General features: G+C 39.1%; 1 protein-coding gene across 2 annotated transcripts; it reads right to left on the reverse strand.

Annotated features, from left to right (window-relative positions):
- Positions 1–1,118: 1,118 nt before the first annotated feature.
- Positions 1,119–21,141, reverse strand: chico. Of its 2 annotated transcripts, none has more exons than XM_056271666.1 (7): positions 20,517–21,141; positions 9,534–9,631; positions 5,489–5,552; positions 4,736–4,780; positions 3,354–3,416; positions 3,096–3,170; positions 1,119–1,524 (listed from the first exon to the last, which is right to left on the reverse strand). In XM_056271666.1, exons 1-7 carry the CDS (start codon positions 20,541–20,543, stop codon positions 1,297–1,299), a joined length of 600 nt encoding a protein of 199 aa, XP_056127641.1. In that variant the 5' UTR covers positions 20,544–21,141; the 3' UTR covers positions 1,119–1,296. The 2 variants fall into 2 exon arrangements, with proteins under 2 accessions (XP_056127641.1, XP_056127642.1); XM_056271667.1 differs by having other exon boundaries at positions 1,119–1,521; positions 20,517–21,140.
- Between the last annotated feature and the right edge of the window lie 661 nt (positions 21,142–21,802).

Genomic DNA, 21,802 nt, shown 5'->3' on the forward strand with positions numbered 1-21,802 from the left:
TGTATGGGATGGTTGCCAGGGCAGTTATGCAGTTGCTAGGGTGTTACTTGGCGGTTGCTAGAGCGTTGCCTGTGCGTTTTGGGTGACTCATAAGTGTGCACTACCTAGTCTCTATGATATTCAGGTCTCTAGATATGGTTTGGGTTCTTCCGTCAATATCTATGAAGTATTTTTCACCCATTTTATCATCTGCCAGTAGAGCTGCACGATTCTGGATAAATTAAGAAACACAATTTTTTTGTTTCAAATAGAGATCATGATTCTCCCACGATTCTGATCAGACAACTAAATAAAATAACAGCATTTACTAGAGGTTCTCACAAAATATTAATTTCTGCAGTCTATTTAAAAACGTTTAATTAATTAGAATGAATCGTTTAAAAAAAAAGGTTTGAGTAAATGATTCAATGACTCACTTGTTTTATTACTGGATGAATCAGCGTTTTTAAACGAATCTCTTGTATTAATGATTCAATGACAAATACATTTTTTACAGTCACTTGTCGCCACCTACTGGCCTAACAATATAATCGCTACAATCGTTATTTGAAGCAGCGTTACTTTCAAAATGGGATTTGCTCTATTTTGATTGCTACCGTAGACAACAGTGTTTATATCCGAACTATAAACTGTTATCCCAGTACTTCTGTGATAATTTGAATATTTGTAACACAGAAATAGTGATACAGTGTGGCTGAAAAAACTGTTTGTGAAGCGGTTTAATTCCTATACATGACAACTGCTCTCTCTGGCTCAGCCCCAACACCAACGCAGATTTGAATGTTCCGGTGTGATTTTTGTCATTTAGGAATAAGATTGTGTGGGTGTTTGAATCGAGATTGCGATGTATTAACGATTAATCGTGCAGCTCTATCTGCCAGGAAAAATTAAGAGTAATTTACAGTAATAATACACCTCTCCTCAACAAGACACACGATTTGAGGTATGTTACATGCTGAAGTTTAATACTTAGGGTTAGGGGTTTGTTCAGATCACTAATATGATACCCCAAATATGATAGTAATAGAACCTTAGCAAGCACCACTAATGAAAAGCAAAAGAATCAAACAATATTACAGAGGAAAGATTCGCTGAAGTAAGAGAGAGAGAGAGAGAGAGAGAGAGAGAGAGAGAGAGAGAGAGAGAGATAGAGATAGAGATTGAATCAGACCCAATCCAATGAGACAGGTGTGAAGAGAGGAAAAGGAAGGTTTCGGCGATCTCTCCTCGTCTCTTTCTGAGCTCCGCCCCTCTTTACAGAACTCATGAGACAGAATCAAACCATCTCTACGAAGGCTAGTCGGATTTGTCTGCATCATCCTCGCGGTGACCGTCGGCCCCGTCGCGAGAGCTCTTGTCCTCCTTGGCCATGTGCGCGTGTGACGCGAGGATGCTGGACAGCGACAGGAGGCCAGAGCTGGAGGTGACGGCGGGCAGGGAGGGCTGAGTCAAGCCCAGGGGCAGATGGTTCATGGGTAACGCCAAACCCTGAAGCTGAGAGAGCTGGTGAACCTGAAGCTGCTGCTGTGATCACATCAAACAACAAACAAACAAACATCCGTGGAGGTTAAAGATGGATAGCAATAAGTTTCTTACTGTTGACGTGTGCATTTAACAATGACAGACACAGTTTAATGACAAAGCCACATTACATATAACTGCACTTTTACTTTACATAACTTTGCATGTACAACACTTACTGATAAGAATATAATTGTAATGCACTTTTGCTATTTTGCCATAATTTTAGCTATTATTTTGCCTTTTTGAGTATGAGAGCGCTAATACAGAGTTGTTTTAATGATGTGGTGCTTATACGAACTGTCCATTTCAATGAATCGGTGCAAACGAGAATCTAATATTCAACAATTTGTTGAAAATTCAACAGTTTGAAAATAAAAATAAAAAAAATGTTCATGGAATATAAATATAATAATATTGTGGTCTATTACTTGCATAAAAACAAAAAACTAAATATTCTTCATTCAGTGCGAAAAAAAATTCTTGCATAAAACAATTTGAATCTAATTGGCTAAAATGATTGATCCTCCGATTTTCTAAAGTGTGTGTGTGTGTGTGTATATATATATATATTAGTGCTGTCAAACGATTAAAATATTTAATCACGATTAATCACATTAATGTCATGGTTAACTCGCGATTAATCACACATTTTTATCTATTCTAAATGTCTCTTGATTTCTTTTTGTCCCATTCTTTTTTCTCATTTTAATGCTCTTATCAACATGGAAAAGTGGATCGGCTTGCTTTGTGCTAATGTTTTTTTATTGAAAACAACATTGGCATATACAGTGTTCAATTTCACACTAACATTCTCACTTGGAGCAAATAATCTCTCACACAATGTAACACTGTCCATCAATAAAAGGGTGAAAGAAAAACTGACGAGGTCCTGATATTGACGAGGGGGCGGAGAATTCGCATCAGCTGTGTGTGTGTGTGTGTGTGTGTGTGTGTGCTTGGCCATCATCAAGTGGTATTTCAGACTGGACGCGCTGCGATGATGATAACTCGGTTCACAACGACAAAACACACAGATCACTTTGGTCTTGTCAATGGAACCATTTGGCAACTTTTTAAAAGTAAACTTTCCATTCAGAATCTTATTGGCATCCATTTCGGCGTCTCGCGCTCGTCATCCACTCAAAACGTAACGTTAACCTACTATTTGGCCGGCTCGCAAGCCCAAACAAGTGTGTGCGGCGTGCCTGTTGTTTTGTTTCCGGTCTAGCTAGATCCGCTTGCGCTTTCAAAACGTCCTCGCGTGGCGCAAGCCATTGAAATTATTGGGTTTCATAGTGCAGCGCCGCGTCCTGTTGCAAAAGCATGTGAAAAAAACTACAAAGTTTGCTAGGCCAAAGAGACTGTTAATCACACGATAAAAAAATTAACACCGTTAAAATGGGTTTGCGTTAACGCCGTTAATAACGCGTTTAACTGACAGCCAGCCCTAATATATATATATATATATATATATATATATATATATATACACACATACATACTTTTTTTTTTCTCTAGCAATAATCTCTCGGCCCTACATAATAACACTCATGTTGAACAGTATGACGTACCCGAATAATTGAGTTCATCTCAGGAGGAGTGACCTGTTTGGCTCGCTCAATCGCCCCCAGGACCTGCTGCTGGTGCTACACACAAAAACACACATATACACATTTTATATCTTCAGGTAAGATACAGCACAAAAAAACCAACCAAACCCTCTTCAGTGTATAAAAGCAACTCATGACACAAACCAACAGCACATTTGTGTCACTAATGAGGCTGAGAGTCATTATAGAGAGTGTCATAAATAAATCACACAGTCTGACCTCTTGAGACAGGTAGGGCAACACCTGAGCACAGATTCCGTTCAATCTCTTCACAATCTCCGCCTGCGGACAGAACACAAGCACATCTCATGGGTTTACATCCATTAATAAGGTAGCTGGGGATGCGCTTACAGTTTGCTGATGTTGCACAAAAGCACATGAACAACACGGTCAGTCATGATAATGTATGCTGACCGTGTTTGATGGAAGAACGCTACTGAATCTAGGACGCTGCATACGTATGTACAACCCATGCAAGTAGGCTTCTGCACTTTAAAGGAAACTATGCAGATTTTGCACAACCTTCAATCTAAAGAGCTACATTTCTTCTGTCATATTTATTAGGGCTGGGTATTGACACAAATTTCACAATTCGATTCGATTTCGATTCACAAGTTTGCAATTCGATTCGATTCAATATTGATTATTTTGGATATCAGGTACAATACATGGCAAATTTTCTCAAGGAAAACAAATCTCTTAACTAATGCTGTAAACTACGGTAGTCAGTTGTAACCTACTAGGCTTCATTAGCCTACTACAATATTGAAGGTAAAAATTAACTGATTTGTAGCTATACAAACACTTAAATATAACTTTATTATTATAAAAATAAATAAAAGATTTATCCCCCCCCCCCAGATTTATTCAAACATGCATTAAATATCAAAGAACATTACAAATTATAATGAATATGTAATATGGTGCATATATTTAGCAAAATGCTCCTCTTTAGAGTTAATTTTTCTAGCTGACTAACGAGTTTATGGTCACATATGGTTTTTCTGAGGTAAATGTGACGTTACATGACATTGTTTACAAGTTGTTTTACTGACGTCTTTCCACGGTTGAAACACTGATTGAGCGATTCCATGTGACATGATACGGATTTCGATAAGTTGTACTCTATCTTTTAACACACTTTCAGACGTTCATTCATGTTTATTTCGCGCTGTAACTGGTATTATTAAGGCGGAAGAGGAGATCATGTGCGCTCGCGCTGCTGCTTCTCTTGAGTTCAGCCAGAGCGATCTAACGCCACAGCGCCAAAACGGTATTTATGTTTTTGAATTTCGTAAGAAAATGGACGTAATTTGAGACTTTATTTAGTATCAATAGTAACAAAGCACGAAGATTATTGCGATTTATTGGATGGGATGCGCGCTACAATGTTCCATTCATTCATCAAATGAAAACAGGATGACTAATCGATTCTTGAGATTTAAGAATCGATATCGGTTCGTAAAAATGAGAATCGATTAATATCGAGAAATCGATATTTTTTACCCAGCCCTAATATTTATTCAATATTTTGACAACTATGATAATGCAGAAAAAAAAAGCAAAAAGTGCAGATTCGGACATAAAATTCATATTCTCACCTGTTTGTGCATTTCAATGTTGAGTCCATATGACATCTCATAGTACTGCAGTCAGAGAAACGGGAAAGAGGAACAGAGCAGGTATTTACATTTACAGATACATATTAACATGTAATAGCTGGACATTTAGTGATTCCCATTTTGTAGGGTAAATTGGGACATCTTAAAATGTAAAAACAAAAAAAAACAATTCACCCTCTACAGTGTCTCAAAGAGGCATTACAAATGAGCGTGGAGAGAAGAAAGCTAAACACACAGTGGAGCATTGACAGTCAAAATCTTTATATTCATTAAAGATCTTTATCTAGTATTTCTCCTGAAACTGTGATAGTCTCGGTGCTAGAAGCTTAGCTCTGGGCTAAAGCAGCAGATCACTCAGATCTCTGTGGTCCCGCTCTCAGACACAGCTGTTACTGACAAACATTCATATTGATCCGTCACGAAGACGTCAATACGCTTGTGCACACTTACGACCCATGATACAACTGATCAATGAGACCACTGTGTGTGAATTACTGCAGACGCCCACAGGGTTACAGACAAAAGAAAAACACTAAATTAAATGAATAAGGGAATGGAAAAAATTGCAAAACTAAGCCAAACAATTAAGCCCAAAAAAAGGGAAGAAATGTAAGAAATGTGCATATAAGAACTAAATAAGAGACTATAGAAAGAAACAGTATGCTGGATAATAGCATAATCAGAGTATAACTGTAGGTCTGATAAAACATTTAACATTCATGCTTTACTCACCATTATGTAATGACGCTGCATTTCAGATTTCTCACTCGCCAGTTTATCACATTCCATCTTCAGACTAGGACAGAAAGAGAGCAAAATACAAGGCAGCATTAGATGTACTATTCATTTCTTGTAAAATGTGATTTAGGAGGGAAATTGACATGATGCATCTTGAAAGGGATAGTTCATTTTGGAATTAATTTTTGGTATGTTTTAGCTTACCTCAAGGGCATCCAAGATGTAGGTGTCTTTGTTTCCGCAGTAGTTTCAATTTTGATATTTTTAGGTCAAACCGTTCTTGACCTGTCAGTCATATAATGCAGGTCTATGGTAACTTCCTCAAAGAGCATGCACAGAGAAGTCCAAATTAAACATGAAGCCACGTCCAAGATCACTTGCGGCGCTTTCCGGCGCTTGCCGGAAAAGACCGAAGCGCCCGCGCCCTCAGATCACTTGGACGTGGCTGTGTTTACAAGAGGTAAAAACGATATAAATACTGGTCATTTTCTCACACAAACTGCTCGTTTCGTGTCTTAGGCCATCAATGTGTACTTACATTTACGAGTCATTAAATCATGTTTAATTTGGACTTCTCTGTGCATGCTCTTTGAGGTGGTGACCATAGACCTGCAGTATATGACTGACATACAAGAACGGTTTGACCTAAAAATATCAAAATTGAAACTTCTGCGGAAACAAAGACACCTACATCTTGGATGCCCTTGAGGTAAGCTAAAACATACCAAAAATTCATTTTAAAAAGAGAACTATCCCTTTAAGTGATGGAAAAGATGAAGTTCTCATGGTCTGAATGACACAGTCTGCGTGTATGACAGCTTAAATATTTGCATTTCACCCTAACACACACACACACACACACACACACACACACACTCATTGAGGCTGTCAGCAGCACTTTACCTCATTTTCTCTTTCAAAACCGAGAGAATTCTGCAACATTCTATCACCATGACAACAAGTTTCCTGTCTGGATGGTCTGATGGAGACTTGTGATTGGCTGGCCATGCATTTAGAAGAACGCAATTATGAAAGAATGTATGATTCTGTCCTTCATATAATACTTCACCCTTTCTAAAAATGGCTTTGGTAATGCTTTACGTTGAATTGTCTGTGCTACACATACACTACCATTCACAAGTTTGGGGTCAGTAAGATTTTTTAAAAGTTTTTGAAAGAAGTTTCTTATGCTCACCAAGGCTGCATTAATTTGAACAAAAATGGTAATATTGTGAAACATTATTACAATTTGGAATATATTTAACATGTAATTTATTCCTGTGATCAAAGGAGAATTTTCAGCATCATTACTCCAGTCTTTAGAGTCACATGATCCTTCAGAAATCATTCAAATATGCTAATTTGCTTCTAAACAAACATTTCTGATTTTACTGACTGATGCTAGTGTATAGCTACCCTAAAGACGGACATAAGTGGATATCTATTAGCTTTGGACGTCATCTATATGCTAATACACTCCTAAACGTTGACAATATAAACCTTATGTAAATGCGTTTAAAATTTACAATCATTCTCTGCAGGGAAAACTGTTTGTGGTACAAATTTTGGATATAAAAATTAACAAATGCACTCCAGAGTGAGAATGTCCTTCCCCCAACATCACTAGCCACTGACTAAAAGCAAGTAGTAAATCATGGTTTATGACTGTGATGTAAACTAAAGACTATTGACTAGTTGAAACAAATTACATTTTTTTTTTATATATATATCCCATCGCAACGCCCTAAAATCAACACAGGAAAGAAAATTGCATTTGTCAAACCATTTTATGAGGTCTTTAATCACTAAAAGCAATAATAATAACAACAAGAATGTAATCACAAGCAGCTCCACAGAATGATTTCACATTAACCAGCATCATTCAGTGTGTACTTGGGTAAATACTCAGTGACGTGACGCTGTAAGGTGAAGCGGCCGTGATTTGTTTTTAAAACATACACCAGAGTTATGGCTTTTTCACACCGAGAGAGAATATTCAGTGTGGAAATCTAAAGCGCCGCAGTGTTGTCTGAAAGACATCAGCACACTCGTTTGTTTATCCTTCTCCATTTCCCTCTTCCTTCCTCTGTCCGTGGTTTGTCTGATGTGTGATGGCCGGACGCCCCGTGATCGCTCGTATCTCTGGTGCTGACAGACGATGACAGGAGGCTTTTCCAGGAGGGGTCGTGTCACACCATTTGACCGACACAGAGAGGAATTCACTCGGGCAGGGTGTTTTTAGGGTGTAGAGTGAAAGTGAGGAGGAGAGAACCTGCCCGTGCTTCTCAGGGTTGTGTTTAATGTGCTTTAACTAACGGTTAAACTAGTTTTGTGTATTTGAAATCTTTGGTATGTGCCTGTAAAAAGCTGTGTCTGGTTATACCGCCATTCAAAAGATCACCAAGGCTGCATTTATTGCATCTAAAAATACAGTAATTTTGTGAAATATTATTGCATTTTAAAATTTGTTTTATATTTTTAATATATCTTAACATGTGATTTACTCCTGTGAGTTTTCAGCATCATTACTCCAGTCTTCAGTGTCACATGATCCTTCAGAAATTATTCTAATAAGCTGATTTGCTGCTCAAGAAACATTTATTATTTTCAATGCTGAAAAAAGTTTAATGTTTGCTTAATGTATAATGTTTTTGTAGAAAATATGATACATATGTTTCAGTATTCTTTGAGGAATAGACCATTTATTTGAAATATAATCTTTAGCAGCATTATAAATGTCTTTGCCACTTTTGTGATTGTTCAATTGAATGCATCCTTGCTAAATAAAAGTATTAATTTAATTGAAAAATAAACCCTACTGACCCCAAACTAGGGATGCACGATGATATCGGGACAACATCGGTATCGGCCTATAAAAGCTTAAAATGACCATCATCGGCATCGGCCGATATGAATATTTCTGCCGATGAGCCTTGCCGATAGGGTGGCGTGTTTCCTATGCGCACGTGACGACCGTGAACGAAGCATGAGTGCCAGCAACTTAAACTTCCAACTAGGGGTGTGCGTCTCACGCGGTTTTTGATCGTGGACGATTAAAATGTCTCCACGATCTGCTTTTGAAGAAAAATCATAGTATCGTGCATTCTATCAGTTCAATTCTGGCGCCTTCATCTCAACATACTGTACAACGCGACGTACATTCACATCACATCACATGTAAACGCAGAGGAAGAGTTACACTAATGGGACACAGCAATTCACAAAAGTTCATTATTTGCATGTGCGTCAAAGTCTTGCTAGTTAAACATGTCATTCACGTGCTGATGCGCTGTTCTAACATCCGCTTTTCTGAGCGCGTTACACCCGACGCTCACAGGAACTACAAGCCTGTCACAGCGCCTGCATACTGGACTAATCTTTCGAGTCTTATTGCGCTTATACTGTCAAATACACACAAGGTTTACATAAAGTTGGTTATGTCTAAAGTGAAAGCAAACAGAGAAAATCTACTCGTCAAATGCGTGTATATTAGACGCGTCGCGTGCAGTTCTTAAAGAGACAGTAATCATATGCTGCCGCTTGTCCTTAAAGAGATACTGCACCTAGAAATAAAAAATCTATCATTATTTACTCACTCTAATGTTGTTCCAAACCTGTGTTCATTTCTTTCTTGTGTTTAAATATACTATGGAAGTCACTGGAGTACAGCAACTGTTTGGTTAGCCACATTCTTCCAAATAACTTTTATTTTCAACAGAAGAAAGAAATTTATTTGGGTTTAAAACAACTTGAGAGAGTAAATGATGACAATTTAAATTTTTGGGAGAACTATCCCTTTAATGTTAATAAAACAACAAAACACAAATAGGAAATCACTCACTGCTCTTGACTGAGAACTTTAATAGAAGCTTTAATAAGCTTTTTTTGCACTTATTTATCGGTATATAAAAATACAAATATATATCGGTATCGGGCTAAATTAGTTTGAAAATATAGGCATATCGAATATCGGCCAAAATCCAATATCGTGCATCCCTACCCCAAACCTTGTGACGGTGGTGCACGAGTGTTTGTATACCTGTGATATTGTGCCTGCAGGAACTGAAACTCGTCTTTGATGCGATCACAGGAGTCTGATGTGGTGAATTTGAGCGGCTGTGCTGATTGAGACGAAGCCTGAAAAACAAAAAGGCAATAGATGAGAGATTAGATTCGACAGTGACTGATGATGAACAAGCTAGGCATTAGCTAGGAAGAAGTAGGTTAACACATTGTACCATAATTCAATTGTTAAAACTCTTCTTTTCCAGTTATCAAGCTAATTTTAAGACTGAACTGATGCTAAAATAAATAACATGTGCATAAGTGCATAAAAGCATAACAAAATGTTATGACCACCACAGACAAAAAGCAAACCCCAGCCATGATAACAATTCTTCTGATTATATTTAGCTTGTGGTGTCCCTTCTCAATAACATTTCATTACAAACAGGTTAAAACAATTCTTCTAAACGCCACAACTGAGGCAGTGATTATATCTCGTATCTGAGGTGAGCTGCTCAGGTCAGGCTGAAATTAAAGCTTCGCACAAACAGAATAGAAGGGCCATTGGCTTTTCACCTCTGCCCTGCTTTACTAGGGGTCACTGACCTGTGACCTTTAAAACCAGACAGACAAGAACAACACAAACCATCACACCTTAGAAAGAGAGAAACTGGATATGTTTCTGTGCTCAGCGTGCTTTATGGTCACACAGTCGTTTGAAAGCAGACAGATGCACAGAGAAATTAATGGACAAGTGTGTGTGTGTGTGTGTGTGTGTGTGTGTGTGTGTGTGTGTGTTTATACAATTGGCCCCCAGAGGCGGAATATACAGGCAGAACAAAACATCTCACACACACACACTCCGTTTTATGAAAACACATTAAAAATGTAAACTGAAGCACCTTTCCCATTCTCCTCACTCACATTCAGTCCAATGTCTCTCCTCCTGTGGATGATAGTGTCTCCAGGGAGAGGAGAGACATGTGTGTGTTTCAGTAAATCCCTTTAGTCACTAGACTATGGCTGCTAATAGAAATCAATTAGAGGAAGAGAAACAGCAGCATCACCTGTGACCCCTGAACCTCCGCCGCCGCCTCCTCGTTCACTGTGAGGTCCAGCATCATTCTCAGTTTAAATGTGCTTTATTGGCATGACACTATTGACACACTAAACTCCATTCAGGACACCTTAAGCCTCACACACACGCTACGGGACAGAAGGTCGTCGCCCTGCACATACTTAACGACTCAGGTTTCTGTTGTGTTGGTGCGCACAACACGTTTATGCAATAAATTACACAGAACAGGGTAAATAAGAAAAATGTGCTATCAGGATAAATGTGATGTTTTGCTCATGCTTCACAATGCTTCGCTCTCCTCTTGCATTCTTTTGCTCTCTTGAAGAAAATGTGCCATAGCGCCGGCGACTAGTTGAAGCATGTCTCAATGTGCACACCACAAGATCTGCGGTGACCTAAAGTCTTATAGAGTGTGCACCTTAGCACTGTGACGTGTGTGTGTGTGTGTGCATAATATATATATATATATATTAAAGCTTCTAGAATAAAACAGAAATACAAATAAATTTTAAAAGCCGAAAAAAATTAAATAAATAAAAAATTTATGATACAATAAAATAATTAAAATCATAAAATTAATCATAAAATAAAATATCTAGAATGAAAAAAAATGTGTTTTATTGCCAAAGCATCCAATACACAAAACAAAAAAGCACACAAACAAGCTAAAAATATAAAGCCTCTAGAATGAAACGGCGCACACACACACACATACGTATGTGTGTGTGTAAGCTAGAATAAAAAAACCTGAAAAAAATAAAGCATTTATAATAAAACAGAAATAAAAATAAAATAAAGCCTCTAGATTGAAAAATTCATTTTTTAATTTTTAAAAAAATAAAATATCTAGAATAATAATTAAAAAAAAAATCTCTCTCTCCTCTGGCGGCTGTCGGGGCTAAAGGCTCTGCTGTTGCCCCCTTTGTGATGCTAATGAGGGACTATGGCCTGAGTGACCCAGACATCTGCTGCGCGCGCACACACACACACACACTTAGAGCCCTCAGGGTCTTATCTGCTTTTTTGTCTCCAAAATTGCGGCTGGTGTGTGTTAGTAGCACAGGAAGTGAGACGTTTTGAGGGGGAGTTGAGCATGCCACAGACAAAAACAGTCTCACAATTACACCCAGCTCGTGCAAGCGTATATATATATATATAAGCTATATGTGTATGTGTGTTTTCACAGTATGACTGATCTTTCAGTGGTTCACAAACACATTAGCAGCAGCAGCAGCAGCGGGGTGTGGTGGCGGTGGTTGTGCGCACACACAGTTAACCGCCGAGAGAGAGTGTGTGTGTGTGTGTGTGGGAGATTATTCCAGAGAATATGAAAGTGTGTGTGCCTGTGTGTGCGCCGGGGGGATTAACCTCTCTCTCTGTTGGGGGTGTTGTACTGAGAGGGGGGTCTTGTTAATTCAGTTGTCCTTAATAATGTCTTCCAGACCCCTGTCCACCCTCACAACACAATACACACATAATGAACCCAGACTACTGTGTGTGTGTGTGTGTGTGAGAGAGAGAGAGAGAGAGAAAGAGAGTCTCATACTCAGCAGAAACACAGAAAGAAAACACATTTAAAACTAGATTCTCTGAAGAAAGTGTTATGCAGGTGTTAAGGTGTTTTGAGTGGTTGATGGAACATTGCCATGTGATTGTTACAGTGTGGTTGACAGGGTGCTTCTATGTGGTTGCTAAGGTTTTCTGCATGATTGGCGGATGTTATGCAGTTATGATGCTGCTACTACGTAGTACGTACTGGCCCAAGTCAGAAAAGGCCCTAAAATTCCTATGATATTCAAACACAGTCTCATGAGCAATCATAAACGTAAACCTAACCATAACGCCCAACCTCTAAAGCATGAGTTGAAGAAACATTTATGTCTGTATAATAAACAGCGCTAGGTGAGCTATAGGCCAAATGTTTGTTTAAATTAGGGCAAATTAAATAAAACTGAAATTGGAATATGGTGATTGTCAAACTTGGTGTGATTGCCAAAACGTGAAGGCTGCGATTTAAATAAATTAAAATTAGGTATTTAATTCAATAAAATCATTCACTGCATGTTTCAGAGAGAAGTGCAGTCCTTAAATAGGCTATTAGTAGTATATTACAAATTAGTATTGCAATTTTACAGTAAAAAGCGATTATATTTTAACTGATTTAGTTATATTACAGTGAAATAGTACAATAGAAAAATTATTACTATATAAATCACAAGCATTTTTTTAAATTGCATTTTAATAACACAATTCACCCCCCCCCCCCCCAAATCATGCAGCACTAGTTTCAATCATTAACTCATGCATAAGCAATAATAGCAGTTATGCTTGCCTTAGCAAACACCACTACGTACATAAACAAAGATAAGTGATGAGAGAGAAAGAGATCATGTGACTGATATCTGACTGCATAAGAACCACACACGCATCTCTTGTGCACCTGCTCCTGTACACACACGTCTCACACACTCATTCCTGCTAAACGTTCACAGCTGATTAGTGGGTTTCTAACAGAATTCAAAAGTAGAATAACAATCATGCTGAGAATGAGCATAAAAAAAAAGCACCACAAGTACAATTTCCCAGAAAATGCCAACTGACCTACAACAGTGTTTCTTCGAATTTCCTGATGAATCATCACATGAACTGTAATGTGCAGAGTGCTAAAAATAGCCGTTTATCGTTGAGTTGTTATATGGAGATCTGTAAAGATCTTGATGTTTCATTGCAGGTTCCTCAGATCAGCATTTTGGCTTCTGGTTTTGTTTAAGCACTGGTATTTGGATGGGTTTCTAAAGCACTAGAGGGTTCTTTGTGGAAGTTAAGAAGGTTCTCCATGGCATCAGACTGTAAAATCCTTTAAGTGTTTGCCAAGTCAAGCATCACTATTATTACTGCTCATACTGAGGGTTAGAGACTTGAACAAACCCGAACACTAAGTAGGCTAATTAACTTTGGCACGCAACTTTTTTGTACTACAATTGCTCGGCTTGTTGAAGAGAGATGTGTTATTATGTTTCTAAGAGACTGAACTTACAATTTACACAGCAACCACCCAGAACACCTCAGCAACCACACTAAAGGTGCTCTGATTGATCAGGCGCCGATCCTTATCGGCCAAAAATAGCTTTAAATAGCTTGATTGCGTTCTGGCAGTTCTACCAGGTGTCTGAAAAGGACAATAAATTTGTAACCTCTGTGCGGAGACATTGCAACAACAGTAACTCTATAGCAATGACAGCAAGAAACTAGAGCTGTGCGATTTCACAGTGGTGCGCTTTCTCAAAGCCCAAACTTAACATTCAAACCAGCTAGATCAGCGATTGCCGTAAAATACAGTCTACAGCTAGCCTGGGAAAACCCAGACAACTTCCGGAAAATTTAGATTTGCTCTGAAAGTTAGTCTGGCAAAGAGCTCATTCAAGCCCATTTCCAATCCGCCGTAATCGCGGCACCAATCAGAAACGTTGGGGCGGGCTTTACACGATGACGGCAGCGCTGGGATTTTGAAGCAGATTTTGTAGCCTACATTACAAAGATGGATGCTGTCGTCGAACATCACTCGTTCGCATCAGCTATCGCGTCTGTTTTAAGCGATTTGAACGTTTCCTTTTTGTTAAAAACCGAGGAAAGAACAACACTCGGAGATGTTTCTCCGCCGCTCTGCAAACGTCATCTCCTTCATCGCTCTGATTGGGTTTAGGTCTATCCGCGACATCCGTTGGTGACGCCCCTCTGGAAATGATTTGTCTATGACGCTTTGCCAGACCATAACTCAGTTGCAACTGAGAAGAATGGTCTGGTTTTAACCAGGCTAGTCTACAGCTGCTAAACTGCAGAATGTGCTTGATAAGAAAAAGTTATCAAAAAACTATTAAGCTGCGAAACTGCGCTTTCTGTGCGCACTGCGCATGATCCAAGACAGAGTGGAACACGGAGAAGCAAAGTGAACTTTGGGCGTTGAGTTTGTGCCTAAATGGTCAAATACACACAGCAAAAATTGTCAAAATGGTTAGTATTCGCTTAAACACCGCTAGTTACGTCTTCAAGGACAACTTCGTCGCAAAATTAACCTATGGTGTAATAACACATGGGTACCAAGTCGACCGTTCTCTGGGATGTGTTTTCATGATAATCGAATGTAAAGAGTTTAATCTCTAAAAACGGTTTAGCTTATAACGCTAGTAGGGGTGGGGGAAAAAATCGATTCTTAGATGCATCGCGATGCGGACGTGGACGATTCTGAATCGATTCACAATTGTCAAAAATCGATTTTCAAAAAAAATAAAAACAATTTAGATATATATTTATAATAACGTAATATTGACGGAACGCGAAAGACGGAACTCTGAAGCGCGGAAGTGCAGTGGCCGGACCGTCTGTGGCGTGCACGTAACAGACGCGGACGCGATGGCTGAGCGCAAAATCCAAACACCCTCCTCGTTAAAAGCTGACGTGTGGAAATATTTTGGCTTCTGAAGTTGAAGGGGGAAAGGAGCTGGACAAGAGCCACACTAGTTGTAAGCTTTGTAGAGTAAAACTAAAATATTTCGGAAACAAGACACATATGAGAAGCCATATGACACGTTTCCAGCCAGAGGAGGAAAAACACTCGGCTGTAACGTTACCGGTCGTTGTTATATTATTAATTTACTACAAATATGCTGCTGCTAGTTCAGACACACATGTATTTTCCTGTTGGTTCTTTGCAATGTTAATAAAATATATTGTACGTTAATTCTTTATGGGTCATTACTTTCTACTTTTAAAGCAAAGTATTTATAGTCACACACACACAAAAAAAAGATTCTGATAATGGATTTAGCATCGAATCGCAGCCCTCTGAATCGTAATCGAATCGAATCGTGAGGTGCCTAGAGATTCCCACCCCTAAACGCTAGTATATATGGCATAGAATAAGTAAAAATAAATCACTAGTTAATACCTAACCCTAACGTTCGTGGTTCGACTGGTCGAGACTGTTTTCCAAGATGGCTCCTGCCTGTATACGCGAAGTGTACTGTCTTTATAAAGCATCTTCTTATTAAACGGTCTGTACACTTACAAAGTTCTCAATGCTTCGGTTTGCATGTAGGGTTCCTCATTATGCTACCGTGTTAGTGTGGGGCTATTTTGAGCCTTGTTATGCCCTACTAGCGTTATAAGCTAAACAGCTTTTAGAGATAAAATCTCTTTACATTCGATTATAATGAAAACAAATCTCAGAGAACGGTCGACTCGGTACCAATGTGTTATTACACCATAGGTTAATTTTGCGCCGGAGTTGTCCTTTAAGTGAATAGTTGGGAGATGAGTCGTATGTGTAACAGTTTATTGGATGTGTGGTATTAAAGTATTTAATTAAACAGTTCAGACTACTGAAACTTTGGTAATGGGACATCCCTAACGGCAAGGGTGTTTCTAATACGTCTGATGGCAAACTTGACATTTTCCCTCTCTATTTCTGACATATTTCATAATCAATCTGGTTATTTTTTCCTCTTTTGAAAAGTCATAGAAATGCTTCCATGGACTTTTTCCTTTTGCTATTGGAGCACCACCTGTTTACCACCATAGAAATGTACCCAACTATGATGATGACTTCTGGTTCGAGAACCCCAGAAATGTGAAAAGCTTCACTTTTTTACTTGAGAAAAAAAATACCTTCCTAATTTTCCTACGACCAAAACAATGATACAAACACAAGACCTCAAAAGATCAGTGTGTTATCTCAGCACAAGACGGCTGCTCAGAGAAAAGGAGTTTGGTATTGTCCATTATCTTCACTGAGGACAGAGTTCAAGAGTTCAGATGGAGAGAGGAAGAGGATGGTCATCGCAATCTGACGAATAGCTGCTTATGGTCACCAAACAAAGCTGAAGCTGTAATCCTTAACCATAATCCACTGGGGCTGACTTATTACCACAAACAAGCTGAAAAGAACCAACAATTGGATTAAGAGAAACAGTGTCACACATACTTAATTTAGAATTAAGTGTTTTCTATTTAAAAAAGGAAAAGAAAAAAAAAGTAGGCCTATCTTTCTCAATCCTGACCGTGAGCACAAATTTCACTGTCAGCAGCAAAATATCATTCCCTTTCAAATAATTCCTACCTCAGGATTTGTCCCGAAACAATAATCAAATCTGTCGACCATAAGTCGATAAGTAACTTCAGAGGTTTGATAAGTCAAACTGATCCCAAAGATCCTGAATTCCAAAGAACACAGTAAATCTTTGAGGCTGAGATTAAACGGAGCGGTCAGCTGTAACTCCTAATCCAAGATTTGGGATCCTGCAGTTAATCTCAGCCTGATTGCCACTTCTGCTGAAATTTCAGTGGTTTAAGACCAAAGTTTGGTCAGTGTACTTAAGAATTCATCAGCAGCGGTAAGACGGCAAAATAACGTCTATAAAGTGGTCAGTTTTCGCTGTTGATTTATCTGTTATTTTAAGACACGAGAGCCTTGTCAACAACAACAACAACAAAATCCTTAAAGTCCCCATGAATTCAAAATTGACCATACTTACTTTAGCCGCTTTCCGACCGGAGGGACTTTTGCAGTTCCTAGAACCTAACGTTCCTATAACACTTTTTTTCGCGTGTTCCGACCGGACTAAGTTGGGGATTTTTTAGTTCCTCAGACCGTAGTTCCTATAACTCTTTCAGTACCTAGTCTAGAGCGAGGACTTTTTTAGTTCCCTTTCCCTAGGTCTACATTGATTGGTTCAACTTATAAGTCACGCCCACTGTCAACACATTTTCTTCACTGTCTGTTGCAATTCGCCTATGTATGCTATGCTAACTCATAACTTAAGACATACATAACGCATTCAACCAGCTAATTGTTAATGCTTGCTAAACTTACCCGTCATTTTGTTTGCCTCCTGCGCTCTGCTCTTCTATCTTCTTCCATCATATTACTTAAGATCATATTACGCTGGAGCCTTCGTCTTCTGTGTTTCTCTGTACAGAACTCAAGATCTTTAAACGCCGCCGTTCTTACTCGTTATTAAGGTCCCGGCAAGGCAGAACAGGAACATTCCGATAGCCTCCTCCACGCTGGTTTGTTGTTGTTGTATGTGGCGCCGCCGCCGCCGTGCTTGCATCACTCCCTTACCCCTCCTACCAGTTACTATGGCCACTTGGCCAGTGCGAACGCAAACAACAAAACCGAGTTTGGGGGAGAGTAGTTCTTAGAACTGTTTAGAAGTGGACAGTTCCTATAACTAAGTTCCTGTAACTACTTGGTCGGAAAGCGGCTTATGTTTGCCTAAATTGATCGTTTTGTGGTGAACAATTCATCCATGTAAGTCAATCCACACAAAAAATTTTTTTGGCTTCGTAATAATCAAAATCTGAAATTTCCCCTCCCCTCTGCATTGGAGGACCTTCCCTGATGTAGGTTTGACGGTTTGGGTGTCTGCTTAACATCCGTAACCACGCCCCTCCAACTGACAGTAGACAGGCTGAATGAAAACACCTACTTTTCTAGATCCAATCAGGTGCTAGTTGGAAAAAAAGCCACGCCCACTATTTTGCCTCATTTAGTATTCCGTTTCTCTCGGAAACACGTCACAACACTGGAGAAAAGTCGTTTGCAACTTCCGGTTCACGGGGACTTTAAAGGAATGTTGCCATTCTTTGGAAATAATTCCTAATGGGATTAAACTGGAATTCTCTATGAACTGACATTATAATAAATAAGTATTTATGCACCTATATTAATATTTATTGAATAAACTTGGACATTTTTTAAATATAGATATGATTTCTACTACATTTTAGAATTTAATTATGTATATAATTTAAAAATAATACTGTAAGGTTTTAGAAGGTTATTGTTTGATCTTATTAGGACTAGTTTCAAATTATAAAAGAATTCCATTGGCCTTTAGGGGCCGTTTACACGACACCGTTTTCAACTAAAAACGGAAAACTTTATACGTTTTGGCCGTTCATTTACACAACAGCGTTTTGGGGGCCTGAAAACGCAAGCTTTTGAAATCGGATTTCAAAGTACAAGCATTTGTAAACGATAGCGTTATTGTCTTTGTGTAAACTACAAAACTGCTAATTTGTGCAAATTATGACTTCATGCGGATGCATATTATGTGTTCAGTCTATAGGCACGTAGCTTCTCTTTACAAAGTGACATCGCCAACTACTGGCCTGGCATGAATAATACAACGTTTTTAGTCGTTTTCGCGGATCTGTGTGAACGGGGATCGTTTTGACGACGTTGTCACCTGTATGCGAAAAAGGAAAACCGTTTCCGTATTAAGAACATCGTTGTCGTGTAAATGCAGCCTCATTCCTTTAGGGCTTTAAGTGTCACTTCATGGAACTATAAAGCCCAATTTATACTTCTACGTCGAACTCACACTGTAGCTACGTCGTAGGCTGTGTGTAGCGCGCGTACCCTTCGGCGTACCCTGACGTGCACCTCTCCAAAAATGTAACAACGCGTCAATTCTACGCGGACGCAAGCGCTGTGATTGGTCTGCTAGAACCTCTCCCCGGGTTTCACATGCTCCCTCTGCATGTGTAATTGCGCACGTCAACGACGCAGAAGTATAAATGAAAACCAACGCGTAGTCTATAGCGTAGAGGCTCCGGCGTAGGTCCGACGCAGAAGTATAAATCAGCCTTAAGGCAGAGAACTACATTATATCAACCCCCACTGAAAACACCATTAACATGCTTTAAAATAAAATGAAATACCGGACTAAGGAATCATTTTACGGACACTGCTCAGGCTCAAACTGCAATCGGTTCATGTGTCAGAACGTCCTGTTCACTTTCTCACAGACATCATCTCAAGTTCGCTGAAGACTGAAATGTTCTCCTAAATTCTACTCTCTGAATTAGCAAAAAGGCCTCAATTAAAGAAACCTCCAAATCATCCACTTGTGGGGTTTTCATTTAACGTCCTCGTGTTTGTGTGTTCACATATGCCTGTGTGCACGGGGGAAAAGGCAATTAGGCTTGAGTGCAAACAAAATAATGACTGGGGACTCATTAACACAAGCTGCCCACTGTGTGCACAGGAACAATTCATGGAAACGACACAATTAAGCCTCTACAGGGAGGGAACCAGGCAACTGGTGTGCAAACAAGCATCTCCGACCCTACCTGAACCAGAATACATTCAGAAATGCTTTCATTTAGGCATGCGACCTGGAAACCTGACATCTGAATCATGCGATATAGGCCAAACTGTGAAAGAAACCTGCCAAAGATCAAGAAACAAACACATTAAGCAGCCACTGCGATCTATCCATCCATTTAGCACATACACAAAGACATCTTCTAAAATGTCTCTGGTAATCCAGGTGAAAAATCTTGTATAGATTCATATTACTGGAAAGAACAACACTGCATTGATAAAGATTAGTTAGGCCTAAACGTTGCTTTCTGAGACTCATTTTGACAATGCTTTCAAAACAATATGCTTTATGTACGTCTATCAATGTCAACAATGAATACACTTCTACTAAAAACAAGCAGATCCAGTTTTTGCAGGAGGATACAGACTGAACAACACTAGTGAGGCGAGACAATGAGAAACTGGCCATCTTTAAAACACACATTGGCACAATAGTGGACAATAGTGCACAAACTATGTGGACTTCGTAGCTCCATACAAAACTTACATTAATGTAAGTGGACATACGAGAAGAAAAAACATGGTATTGCCATTGTACATGTAAAAAAAAACGCACCTTTGTGCATGTGCAGCATGGTATTACCATGGTCTATGCCCCAAAACATGGTATAATCAGGGTTCATGTCCACAAAAACATTACAGTACTATATACAAACAAATAAAATGGTAATAACATGGTATTTTCTGTTACATCAAAAGTGATACAATGTCCATAACACCTGCTTTGTGACAATCAGCATGAATAAAGCCTAGGAGAATGAAACACTTACCGAGTGCCTGGCTTGTGGAAACATCATATCAGCCTGTTTTTGTGCTTTATTCTTCCTCTGTAGATGATATGAAAAAGCTTTGGATTGATGTTCTCTTTGTTCGGTCTCGATTAGGTCTAAACTGATCAGTTTGAAGGTAGAAAGGTCTTTAGTCTGGTCTCCTGAACAGATTTCCTGGCTATGATCTCCAGCTTTCCTGGATTTTTGTTCAGCACTGCAAAACCTACATCAACTTCAGACGACTTTGCCTTTAGAATAACAAAAACAGAAGATTATCTTTACTAAAGTTTGTGACATTGCGGTTTCACATACGAAAAATGAATCTTCTTTTGGAATAGGCCAATCTCAGCGATTAATCCACTGCCAGGCTGATCATACTTGCCCAATTTCCAGCTACAAGCTAACTGGCTAAAGCTAACAGATGCGTCTATATTGAAGAAAGTGAGCAGAATGCGTTTGAAAATGAGGTAAAAGCGTCTAAACCTGGTCGTGTGTAAACTAGTCTTGCGTATATCTGTCTATATGCGGTGAAATAATAGCCTGTGTTCGAAAAATCATGCCTCTTCCGCCGCTTCTGGACTCGTATGTACGGACTCGTGATGCAAGACGCCAAACAACGGATTCTACTACGGTGAAGGCTTTCCTCATGAATATTAATTGCTCCGTGCTCACGTTGCCTGGTAACCTTCCGGGAGCGTATGTTTACATCACCTAATTAATATTCAATGAGTGGTCTGGCTTGCTGCTGGGTCTCCGATACAAAATCTAAATCTAATATTTAACCTTCCAGTGTTGCGAAAAGTTTCTTTTTTTGCACTTCTTTGTTTTATTTTTGTCACAAAAATGCAAGTATGCAGTGACGTGGGGTTTTACAGTAACTGTATATGTAATAAAATGTGCTTCGGAAGATTCCGTTTGTAATCATTAGTTGTCATGAGGACTTTTCTCTATATCTAGAGCAAATTTTATAACGAGAACTGTTGGGCACTATTCAAATTTAAATAATAAATTCAAGCGTTCGCTTTCCAGCCAATCCGACAGGCCTACCAGGCGCACGTCATGTTGCGTCATTAATATTCATAAGATAAGCCTTTATCGTAGTAGGATTTGTACCTTGGTGCGTTCGCATGCGGGATTTAAGGTGGCGCTCAGTAGGCCCATTTTAAGATGTCAAATGGATGAAATAACAGTAACACCGGAAGTGTCTGTCGGGTGGAAGGTCTTGGAATTTCGCTGCTTTTGTTCCCGGTCAATGCACAGCGACTCCAACCTGTAATACAGGCAAC

This window comes from Rhinichthys klamathensis, unplaced genomic scaffold (genome assembly GCF_029890125.1).
Source record: "Rhinichthys klamathensis goyatoka isolate OS25496 unplaced genomic scaffold, OSU_Roscu_1.1 h1tg000323l_1, whole genome shotgun sequence".
NCBI classification, from domain to species: domain Eukaryota; kingdom Metazoa; phylum Chordata; class Actinopteri; order Cypriniformes; family Leuciscidae; genus Rhinichthys; species Rhinichthys klamathensis.